The 12,370-nt window shown below is 47.7% G+C and overlaps 1 protein-coding gene across 4 annotated transcripts in view; it reads left to right on the top strand.

Moving 5' to 3' along the window:
- Nucleotides 1-12,370, top strand: part of LOC134207864 (histone lysine acetyltransferase CREBBP) — a 76,970-nt gene that overhangs the window by 53,784 nt on the left and 10,816 nt on the right. For 3 of the 4 annotated variants that reach the window (XM_062683820.1, XM_062683819.1, XM_062683821.1), the window contains 3 exons: nt 1,494-1,598; nt 1,673-2,615; nt 2,701-2,934. In XM_062683820.1, coding sequence (XP_062539804.1) covers nt 1,494-1,598; nt 1,673-2,615; nt 2,701-2,934 — 1,282 coding nt within the window. The remainder of the gene's footprint in view (nt 1-1,493; nt 1,599-1,672; nt 2,616-2,700; nt 2,935-12,370) is intronic. The other variant, XM_062683822.1, reaches the window with a different exon arrangement.

The following is a 12,370-nucleotide window of genomic DNA, read 5'->3' as shown; positions in this document are numbered from 1 at the left end:
TGTTTTTCTTGTAAAATACATTAATCAAATTTGTGACGGTATGAATCGGAACATTTCGTGTTTCTTTGAGTCATTTTAACTGTGAGCGGTTCGAATTTGGAGAACGTATGAACTCTAAATAACTTGAAAAGTGAACATTCGCTGAGTCCCATTTGTGTCCATGCTCTCGTATCGACCGTTCTCTTGGTTTCGATATTTTTCTATCACATCTGTGTGTTGTAGGGGAATTCCCCGTCGCGAGAAAGAACCGACGAAAATCGGAATACCTGCTACCACTAAACCATCCAAACAGTTATTATTGCCTTACTGCTGGGTTGGCGTTGAAAACAAAGAGTTAACAGCTCTTTTCTCTCCACGACTAAAATTGTGTGAATTGGCATTTATGAGTCTATCTTTCTTGTCATTGTGAATAGAAGCAAGATTTCTCTTTTTGGTTTTCGACGGGGAATCGTCTTTTTATGAGATGAAAATTGTTTAAAAATGATTTTTGTTTACCAACATTAATTCTGTTTTGTATTGAGTGATTCCTTCATCCAATCCCGAAATGAGTTCCATCCTCTGGAGATACCTTTGTATTGATTTCAAGAATCAGACCTCCATTCTAACTTGTATCATTAGAGCAGCATGACATACAACTTCTGGATCTTTAACTGGCCGATACTTGAGTGGGATTGCTTGTTCCAATATTCGTTTGAAATATCGAAATGTTATTAACTGATGACAGTACTGCTTCTTTCATTACATAAACAAAAAATAATCTTTAATCATCAATAGATTAGTACAAAACCCTGACTAACTCTCCCTAAGGCTTAGGCTGTGAACCATTCCACCAGATTCCACCGATTCACGACCGTTGGAAAACGGATTTTGATTTGGACAATCACAAAGCGCGTCGAGAAGACCGCTGGAAAACGGATTGTGGTTTGAAAAATCACACAAATTTGAAAAATAATTTTAGTTAAAATTTGACAGTTCGATAGTTATTTCGCCGTGGTTAAAAATAACCCTGCTCCGGAGCATGGTTAGATTTGACAGTTCGATAGTTAAACTTTGTTCGCGAGAAAATTGGCGCCAAATCCATTTCGTTCCGAATAACTATCAATCTGTCAAAAATCAAATGGGTCGGCTTCGGAGTAAAATTTTAACCACGATGGGAAAATAACCACCGAAGTGTCAAATTTTAACTAAAAGTTAAACGAATCGGTGGAATGGTTCACAGCCTTAATCATCCTCGCAAGTAACACCCCTAATGTAATTAATATCTTATTTCTTTTTATGTACTTCATCTATCATATATCTGTGTGTGTATTACATTCTGCGATCGCGTCCTTTCCATTGCGCTAACACCTCCCACTAATACCGGACTCGCGCACCTGTCTTCTGCACCCTAAACGCTCACACCACAATTCTTCATGTAATATAAATAACAAAAAAAAATCATCACCACCATCATATCACATATTCCGCCCCGCGTTTGATGATTGATACTAAAGATCTTTTGGACCGCTATCTACCAGATATACGTACTGCCAGAAGTGTTTCAACGATATCCCAGGCGACATGGTGACCCTCGGGGACGATCCGTTGCAGACCCAAACGTAAGTAAAGCAAGATTTCTCCGCGGGATCATAGACCTAATCGAATACCACCCCCCTCTACTTCTACCCACCAGTCAAATCAAGAAGGACCAGTTCAAGGAGATGAAGAACGATCACCTGGAGCTGGAGCCGTTCGTCATGTGTTTGGACTGCGGCCGGAAGCAGCACCAAATCTGCGTTCTCTATTTGGAGTCCATCTGGCCGGGTGGTTTCGTGTGCGATAACTGCCTCAAGAAGAAGGCCTCCAAGCGGAAAGAGAACAAGTCTAACGCCAAGCGGTTACCTACGTCCAAGCTGGGCACCTACATCGAAACCAGGGTCAACAATTTCCTCAAAAAGAAGGAGGCTGGTGCCGGAGAGGTGCACATCCGGGTTGTGTCCAGTTCGGACAAAATTGTCGAAGTCAAACCGGGCATGCGAAGTCGGTTCGTCGAGAACGGCGAAATGTTGCCGGAGTTTCCGTACCGGGCGAAGGCCCTGTTCGCCTTCGAAGAAGTCGACGGCATCGACGTATGCTTCTTCGGTATGCATGTGCAAGAGTACGGTTCGGAATGCGCCGCACCCAACACGAGGCGAGTCTACATTGCCTATCTGGATTCGGTGCACTTTTTCCGACCGCGACAATACCGTACCTCGGTTTACCACGAGATTCTCCTGGGCTACATGGACTACGCCAAGCAGCTCGGCTACACGATGGCTCACATCTGGGCGTGTCCCCCGTCTGAAGGCGATGACTACATCTTTCACTGCCATCCACCGGAGCAGCGAATCCCTAAACCGAAACGCCTCCAGGAGTGGTACAAGAAGATGCTCGACAAGGGCATGGTCGAGCGGACCATTCAGGACTACAAGGACATCCTCAAGCAGGCAATGGAGGACAAGCTGCAGTCCGCGTCGGAGCTGCCGTACTTTGAAGGTGATTTCTGGCCCAACGTGCTCGAGGAAAGCATCAAGGAGCTGGACCAGGAGGAAGAGGAAAAGCGCAAGCAAGCAGAACGCGAGGAGGCCGCTGCCAATGTAAGTCGCTCAGTCTCCCAGTTCTCAGGTTCTGCCCTCATTTCATACCGGTTTCGTTTTGTTTTTTTTTCTGTTTCCCAAACAGATCATGTCCATGAACGATGACAGCGACACCGGCGTGGACGGCAAGAAGAAGGGCGGCCAGAAGAAGGCGAAAAAGTCGAACAAATCGAAGGCGGCCCAGCGCAAGAACAACAAGAAAAGCAACGACCAAAGCGGGAACGATCTCAGTGCGAAGATCTTCGCCACCATGGAGAAGCACAAGGAGGTGTTCTTTGTGATTCGGTTGCATTCGGCGCAGTCGGCAGCCAGTTTGGCGGTGAGTAGTTTGGACATTCGCTTATGACAGTTTAATTTTGTCTGTGGTTTAATTGTGATTTTTTTTTTTATTGGAATACTCATTGCTATTTACGAACAAATATTCTTACCCAAGAAGACTGTCAATACCAGAGTCTGGAAGTAACTTTAAAACACAGTCCAATTCCCTTTATGTGTGTCATTTTTAACCAGTATCAGTTGGAAAGTGGAAGTATTCTCTCGAGAACGGATGGGTTTGTTTGATATTTCCATATGCGAAAATCACGTGTAAGATTGAGTAAATCGTGAAAAACTAAAATTAAGAATCGTATGGAAATTTCGCATGGACAGTTTACAACGCGCATTCTTGCCTACTATGCAGGACAACGTCTGCCGGGTCGACTAGTATCGAATAACATGTAATAAACATTTTTGTAGTAATATTTGCAAGCATCAGAAGTATCAGATTCCACTCATCTTGAAAAAACATTGAGAGCTAGGAATGTACTGCCGTGAATCGCATATCTGTCCCATCTTTGCTGGGTTTCCTATTCATATGGGACAAATATGCGATTCACGGCAGTGTACCTCCGTCATACACATATTTGTCCCATGTTTGCTGGGATTCCTTTATACATGGGACAATTATGCGTAGAACGGCAGTAGTAATTGTCGCTGAAAAATGCAAAAAACAAGCAACAAAAGAGAATAACGATAAGTCTTTGTCCTCATCTGCAGAGGATAAAGACAATGTTGCGTTCCGTTTTGTTTGCAACAAACATGAAGAGAAGCTGACATTATTTGATTACGATGATTCCCTGATTTCCGAATTCTAATCCCCTTCCTTCCTTGAACATTGTAAACCTAACCTCGAGTCATCACGAGTACGTTGGCTTCTACCTCTGTCTTACTAACTTCATAATAAAAGGATATTGATTGTACATATCACAAAAAAACCATGGCTTAGTAAAGTGTTATACACGCCTGAGCCTACCAAATAAACGGAATTGAAAAAAAACATGGAGTGTTACTGAGCAGCAAGTGAAAACAATAATTTAGGTATTAGGAGCAAGCCAGATTTTTTTTCTTCTTTATTAAAGAGGCTTTCAGCTCTTGGCTGGTTCACCTCTGGAAAAAGAGAGGAAAAAAAAGGAGGGGCCAGAAGGGCTCAACCTTCGCTGTCAGTCACTGTCATTTTCAGCTAGTCCGTGGTTTCGTGCCTTGTCAATATCTTTTAATCCGTGGTGATCCATGTTAGGTGTTTATCTTTTTCCGTGCCATTGTCCTAGTTAGTTTGCTTTGTTCGGTGTACAATTGTAGTAATTTTGTTGTTTCCAGTGTATATCGATGTCCTTTTTTCGTTAGCGTGGGTCGTGTGTGTGATCCGGGTTTCTTGTTAGATGTCCTTGTAGATGTCTGCATCTTTCAAAAAGCGGATGATTGCTGTCTCGTATATCGGGTCGTTGGATAGTGCATCCCTTATACTACCAATCGGGTACCGCGACCTAGGGGCCTCATAGAGGGGGCACTCACACAGTACATGCTCGCTACTGTTCCTTACTTGACAGGTGTCACACATCCGGTGGAACGGACCCTGGCCGGAGAAGTCATTGCTCAGCCTGGAGTGGCCCGTCATCTAGGAAATTCCGCAGAAAAGCCAGCATATTTCCAGTAATGCCCCATTTCTTGAGTTTCTCCAGGATCCCCGTAGTCCACGCCCGATTGTAGGCTTTCGCCAGATCAAGGGATGCAAGCTCAACATGCTCGCCATCCTTCAAGCAGCCGTCCAAGATCTGGCCAAGGGAAGCCAGGTACGTCCCAGTGCCAAGGCCAGGCCGGAAAGCATGCTGTCTGAAGTCTAGTCGTTTGTGTTGTACAAGGTGGTCCATTAGTCTGCGGTTCACCATCCTCTCCATCACCTTGATCTTCCAAAGATCCTTGATCACCAAAGATCTTGAAAATGGTCAGCTAGCGCGTCGGCAATAATGGCTTGGTCCCTACAGGTAACGCCGTTTATTTTTAGGGCCATACCATTCATGCGCCTTTTGCCCTGGATGCAGTTTATTCTCCTCCAGAGCTCTGAAGACGAGAGGTTGGGATTCAGCTCGTCCAGAAATTCCGTCCAGCCACTGGCCTTAGCCTCCTGGATGGTTTTGCGGCATGCGTTGCGAGCTGCTCGGTAGGATTCTAGAATTTGTGTCCTATCCGGGTGATCTTCTGGCATTTTCCTTTTGGCCCTTTTTGTTGACTCTCAGCGCTTTCCTACGAGCATTTACCACTTGCCTGTTTTTTTCACTCCACCAGTACAGGGCTCGACAACCCGCATTGGGAGATGTCTTCGGGATTGTATCCGACCCAGCGTTTTGAATGCTTATAGAGAGGTGCTCGATCGAGATGGATGGCTGGAGGTCAAGTTCCTCCTTAAGTACTATATGGAATTCCGGCCAGTTGGCTTCGGCGAAGCGCCATCGGGGGCGCCTAATAGTTTTTGGAGTGATGGTATTGGCCAGTTTAAATCGAATAGGTAGGTCACCCGTAACACGGTAGATCACTTTGACGTAGTGTGTTGCGGTGTAAGATCTACCAAACAGAGTCCTAGCTTAATCCATTTTCTAGCTAGGGCAATGAGTTGTGGTAATTAAGGATTCATCGTATTTAGTCCCCGCTACCAACAGCAGTCTCAGAAATAAAACATAATTAATGTTACCTTGCAGACAGTGGAAAGACTCGAATTCCTCTCGTTTGAGGCTAAACTGTATGCAGCGGAAACAACTTTTCAAGCAATTAGTTAAAAAACCTCGGTACCCGTCCCTAGGCTGAACTGACTGCTGGAAAAATCGAGTTAGGGGTTTAAATACGTACTAACTCTTCTTGAACTGGTGAACAATGGTAGTGAGAGGAACACACGGAAGTTCTTATTAAAGAACAAATTCTCTTGCTTGAAATGGTCTTGTAGACAGAGCTAAATCCCGGGTTTGTAGCTTTACTGGTGATATTCTAGAAGCAAGACAAGGATGTGGCTAGGGCTCCGATGCATGGCCAAAAACAGTATTACTGTTCTGTTTTCTCAAGACAGGATTGATTTCCTATTGATAAGGGGCGCGCCTTCAATGGGATTGCTCTCTGTGAAGGGTCTAAATAGCGGGACCTTGTCATGGTGCACTTGAGAAAACAAAACAACAACTGTATCGAAACCGATACTGCATTGCTTATCAATAGTAATGGAGTAATTCGACATGCACTTAAACACTAAGGATACGGGTAACGCTACAATAGATCTAATAACTGGTCGCAGTGGAACACCCGAACAGGAAAAAAAAAAAAAAAAAAGGGAGGTGATCGCTTCCCATGGGATCGTCTTCCACGCACCACAAAAAGCGGCTTGTCACAGAGGCAGTGCAAAGCGAGACGTCAATAGCGGTGTCTGTTTGGCCACGAGAGAAAGTGGATGAACCGTCGTTCATGATTGTCAGGTCCCTCTCGCTGGCAATGCTGGTGATGGTGGTACCTCTAGCGTTGGAGCGTCGGCTGCCCCAAGCTTTGTGGTGTCCGTTTACGTCACCAAGGACTAGCATTGGCTGGGGGATTTGATCCAGCACTGTTTCAATCCGGTTTCGGAAGTTGTCCGACTTTCCATTGGGTAAGTACCATGATACTACCGAGAGCGGAAATGGCCATGATATTCGGACGGCGATGAACGGAATGTCCGATTTAATGCTGATTGGCTGAGCTGGAAGTTCCGCGGCAATTCCAATGGCAGCGGACTGGAAAATGTTCGCTCCGGTGATGGTGTGCCATCGGAACTTGTGACCCATGGTGTTATTCATGGCGGATGGTGTGGCCCTATGCGTCTCTTGAAGAGCGAGCACCGCTGGCTGATATTTCTGTTCCAGAATTTCCAGATCCGCGATATTGTGGAAGAAGCCGGTCATGTTCCACTGGATTGCGAAAGTTGATTGGGTGCGAGGCGTCGCACCGTTGGCAGAACCGACAGAGCTCCACCGAGCGCAGGCCCTGGTGGAGAACCCACTCGAGGCAGAGGTGAAGGAGCTGCGGGAAAGATGTTGAGTGTAGGCCCCCGTAGCCCCCCGATAGATGCGCTACTGGGTTTGGATGGTACAGCTGCCAGGGGTACTGGAGTTACTGGATCTCTAGTGCAAGCCTTGGAGTTGCCAGGCTTGATCACTGCTGTTGGTCCGTAGCAAGTTTTGTGTAGGACATCGTAGACGTTCGCATCCGTTGCCTCTTCGTGTGAAAGAGGGGCAAAGAAAGGCGCTGAAGGCGCCGGTGTCAAAAGATTGCGGTAGTTTCGGTATGGATTCCTTCTCAGGTACGGTCTGGGAATGTTCTGAGTAGTCCCTTCGGAGCTCGGGGTAGAGGGATTCATGTCGGGATCCGAGCAAGGCGGAGCTTCCCTCGTGACAGGTAACAGCGTGTCACCTGCAAAAGACGATGCCCGTACGGAGCTATTATGGGTAGTTAGCTTGCCGTTATTGATGTCAGAAGTAACAAAGAATGGTGCTACGGTGTTGGGCGTGCGGCGATTCGATGGTTGGTCTTGCGAAAACCCATGCTTGATCCTAGAGCGTCCCGAGCTTCACCCAGTGCTGGGTCGATCTTGCAAATCCTGTTTCTTGAAGCTCATCGGGGGATAGGGAGTGAAACCCTCTATGCGTCCCGCTTCCAAATTGCCCATTGCGCCCAGGGGTGTTCCCCAGTTCCGGTGAGGCAATGACTTCCGCACTGAGGGGGCCAAGGCTACTGGGGGGGGTTGTTGGGATCTTCGGCTGTTTGCCATCTTCGTCCGGCAGGCGTCGAAGTCGACCCGGCCGTTCCAGTTGGGAAAAGACGTCTGGTCGGCCGGCGCCTCGGCTACCTGCGGCACTTTCTTCGTCAGGGTTTGACATGGGGGTTGGACATCTGGGTGTAGAGGTAGCTTGCTCAGTCATTTCCTGTACCATTGGCGTGGTGAACTTCTCTGGAGGGGTGAAGAGAAGAGTAAAATGGGTTCACTTGCTTGAATCACTTAGATTTTTAGGGCGACTGAGCAGCGATTGGTTCGAATCTAAACAGTGAGATCCATCGACTCCGCGGAGCTATTAGCTTTTGCCTTTCGCTTAGCGTTGGGGGAGCCGGTGGAGTCGTGGCTGGTGGTGGATTTGGTAGTCGATCGTGTCCGTTTCGATTGATGAGAGGAAGTGGACGTAGTGTCTTCGTCAGAATAAATTTCGCATTTTGAAGTTTTCTTCTTTTGAGACTTCGCCTTTTTCTTCTTTCCTTTTGCTGGTGCGGTGGCTTCGTTCGTTTCGGACATGTGTTTTTCGAACCATTTTTCTATGCTCTCTACGGTTGTAGGCGCGTTACCTTGTCTGGACTGCGGCGTTTCGGGGATGGTGAATTGTGAGATTAGAGCGCGATTGCTGTCATCAGACATAGTATCAGCGGGGGCAATGGAGTCAGCCTGATTGATCAGCCTCCTGATCGTCTCATCCTTCCTCACAATCAATTCATTCCGTTTTTCAAGGTCATTCTGCAGGTTCTTCACTGTGGTTGAAAGTTCAGCAATCTGCCTAACCAACTCCTCGATTGTTCCGTGCTCCTTTACTTTGTCCATTCGGTCGCCGACGCTTTTGTGGTGAAGTGCCTTCTCCATTTTCGCAATCCTTTTGTCCTTGGCCTTGGAATCGGCAAGGCTGCGACCATGGCTTTCAGTTCTCCGATTTCGGTGTCCTTGCTGTTGGCGACTACATTGGCGTACGCATTTGGATTCCGGTTGGTGGCTCCGATTCGAATTTCGTGTTCCCGGCGGGCTTGTGGGTACGAGATGCCAAGATCCACACGGAGATGTTGGATAGCAACCTCCTTTTCGTATACCGGGCACTTATGGCTTGATACTGCGTGTTCATCGGTCTTGCACAATTTACAGTAGGTCGGGTTTGTGCAGGGCGGTCGTTCGGAACGTTGTACCTGTGCGACAGTTGCGGGGGAAGAGGCCTGGTCGGTAGATGGGGATTGTTCTGGCATCAATTCACGGTCCTCTTCGTGCACTTGACTGTATTTTCCGCACACTCTGGATGGATGTGTGCATCTCTTGCCGGTGTGACCGTACTCCCAGCATCGGAAGCACAGCATCGGGGACGGATAATAATTGCGGGTTCTGCATCTTGTGTAACCAAAGTCGATATGTGGGGGAATGATTGTTCCAGCGATCGTAAGGATAATCCTAGCCGTGTTTTCGAAATTACCGCCAGGCATGCGACGTTGGATGCGCCGAACCTCCATGATGCCTTGAGGCGCCATCTGCTTCTGGAGATGATCGTCCTTTAAGGCGACGGAATCGAAGTTTGTCACAACGCATTGCCTTTTATTTAGTTGGGGGTGTCCGGAAACATGGATGGCTGTACCATCGTGCAACTTCTGCATCGTGCATAACTTTTCGTACTGTGCCTTGCTGCGAATTTTCAGGACGTAGCTCATGCCACGATTCTCCTTGAAGGCTCCGTCGATGGGGGTTCCCAGGTATTTTTCGACGGAAAACCTTAACAAGAAGGGGTCTTGTGGCATTGGGCCATTGGTTGCCTCCATCCTGAGGTACTGCAGGGGGCCTGCGGTACCATCGGGGTCCATAAACGCCGGTAGGCGTGGTCCAGTGAAATCTCCGTTGATCCAGTTGCTGCTACCATCGGGATCCCCAGGGTCACCCGGGCGGATGTGTTGGCCGCTCGCCAGCGCCATGCTGGCAGAACGGAACGGATATCGTTCACAAGAGCATTCGCACCTAATGCACGTATGTCTTTATATTGGTATTTCCGTTGGTGTCCACAAAATTTTGTTCCACACTGTGCTCAGACACATGCGGGACACACTGTAGTACGCCTTATGCGTCAGTTGACTACTTGAGATTTTTTCGTATTTTCGAAAACTTTCCACCACTTTTTTTTTTAGAAAGTTTCCTTCTGGCACATCGCAACCCACATTACCAAAAGAGTGAACGAAATAACGTCACCCGGGCGGCTGGACAACTTGTTGTTTTGTTTCTCGAGGCACGTGGAGCACAGAATAAACTCGCGTTTTCGAATGTTTTTGCACCGAATTTCGTTAAACCTTCACTGTGGATCACTTCTGCGGTACTTTATGAACTAGCACAGAGAGGTTACGACCGCCGCGATCGCGAAAAATCGGAAAATTCGCCTAGATTTTCTTGAGCGCGCGCGCAATAAGAACCGAGTTAACGACCATCAAAAACGATTGAGAGCAAGCCAGAGTAAACGCGACGTGCGATGCGACGCGACAGTGCAATTTGACAGCCTGTTGATAATGATTGTTATACTTTTACGTGAGTCGCATCGGGTCGCATCACTCGTCGCTACTCTGGCTTGCCCCTTATAGGGTTAAAGAACATCAAAAAAACATTTCTGAAGCATTTTTTTTCTAGATTCTAGAGTTATTTCTAGAAGGTTGTTTGAGATCAATGCTGCCTTGGAGAATTAAGAGGCAAGGTCAGCCTTCAAGTAGATATTGTCTTCTTCTTCTTCTTCTTCTTCTTATTGGCATTACATCCCCACACAGGGACAGAGCCGCCTCGCAGCTTAGTGTTCATTAAACACTTCCACAGTTATTAACTGCGAGGTTTCTAAGCCAGGTTACGATTTTTGCATTCGTATATCATGAGGCTAGCACGATGATACTTTTATGCCCAGGGAAGTTACCGCACGGCTAAGGATATTGTGCTTCTATTTTTTTTATTCTAATAAAAGTTTTGTAGGAATTTCTTGAATGTGGTCTTCAATTATTGAAATAATTTCATGTGGATTCTAATTCATTTGGGTTCAAATATGACAAAAATGGAATTGATTAATACTGAACGGGTCTAAGAGCCTCCTAGTCCTCCCTCCAATAAAATGAACAATGATTTCCTATTTTTATTCGCTAATATAATGTTAAAGTACCAGTTACGCCAACCGGGAAAAAATCGGGAATCTGAAAATCGACACCCTGAGATTGATTTATTATGTGAAGGTGTAAGGCTTTGTGGTGCATCTAGCAACACGTCTTTGCATAACGGTCGTCGGTCGTCCCGGTCGTCGTGCTCTCAGATGGTGGTCCGAGGAAGCTCGACGTGCAGTCAAGGCCAGGCGAAAAGCCCTTCGGGCATTGAGAAAGCTAAGCATCAACCACCCTCTCAGGCCAGACGCCCTGGACTGTTACAAGGAGAAACACCGACAGTGCAAGATTATCATCAGGGAAGCCTCTTTCGCTGCCACTACCTCAGGTGAAGTCAGGATCCCTCTCCTCGATGAGGCTGACCGGATCCTGAGAAGTGTAGCCGGTACTAGCCTCCCCCCAGTGGCGCGGGTCCACTGGCACGGAGCGAAGGGATGGCTGACGCCTTCAGTAAGCATCGACCGCACCATCTCTTCGCGGTTTAAAAGGGGTGACAACTCAGAGGAACTCCGACGGTCTGTATACGCGCTTCCGGAACAGCGAGATCCGGTACACCGATGGTTCCGTATCCAGCCGAGGAGTCGGCTTCGGATTCTATGGACCCAATCTGGCCATGTCGGAGAGCCTGCCATGCCAGTGCAACATTCTTTCCGTTGAAGCCGCCGCTGTCTTTGTTGCAGCCACTATCCCAGCGAACAAACCAATCGTGGTCCTTACGGACTCCGCGAGCGTGGTTTCTGCCCTCCAAAGCGAGACACCCAAGCACCCTTGAATCCAGGGAATACTATCTGGGATGATCACCGGTATCACCTTTGCCTGGATCCCCGGCCATTGCGGCATAAGAGGAAATACCGAGGCCGATGCCCTGGCGAGTGTCGGACATGAGGGCCTACTATACACCCGTTCCGTCCCGCTGGCCGACGTTAAAAAATGGACGAAGAGCGTCGTCGGCCAGGACTGGGCTCGGATATGGAGCAGCAATAGAGGGGACTTCCTTAGAAAAAATAAAGGAACCACCGACTCATGTAATGAACCAGCCACCCAGAAAGAGCAGCAGGTCATCTCAAGGCTCCGCACCGCCCACACAAGGGTCTCCCACAATTTTGGTGGGGGCCCTTTCCGGTCCCGTTGTGATCTTTGTGACACTGAAAATAGTGTGGAGCACTTTGTCTGTCGGTGTCCCAAATACGACTACCCCCGAAATCTTTATGGAATACCGGGTAGCATTCGGGACGCACTTGCGGATGATGAAGCTGCAATGGCTGCCATCTTTTGCTCCCTGAAGGACGCTTGATTATTCCATGAAGTCTAGCACTCCGATAGCCCCATAACATCAAGCTTCGGGAATGAGGCCTTTCACAACAGGCGAACGGGCATCTAAATAAAAGTTCCCTCCCCCCGCGATCACCATTCCGATTTGGCTGGGGGGGCTTCGACCTACCCCATCCACAATTATACCTCGCCAAACCAACAGACATCCCATGCCAATTCGCATTCGATTTTTGTTCATTCCT

This window comes from Armigeres subalbatus, chromosome 1, assembly GCF_024139115.2.
Source record: "Armigeres subalbatus isolate Guangzhou_Male chromosome 1, GZ_Asu_2, whole genome shotgun sequence".
Classification (NCBI taxonomy): Eukaryota; Metazoa; Arthropoda; class Insecta; order Diptera; family Culicidae; genus Armigeres; species Armigeres subalbatus.
The sequence above is the reverse complement of the archived record's forward strand: the minus strand, read 5'-3'. Positions and strand labels throughout refer to the sequence as shown.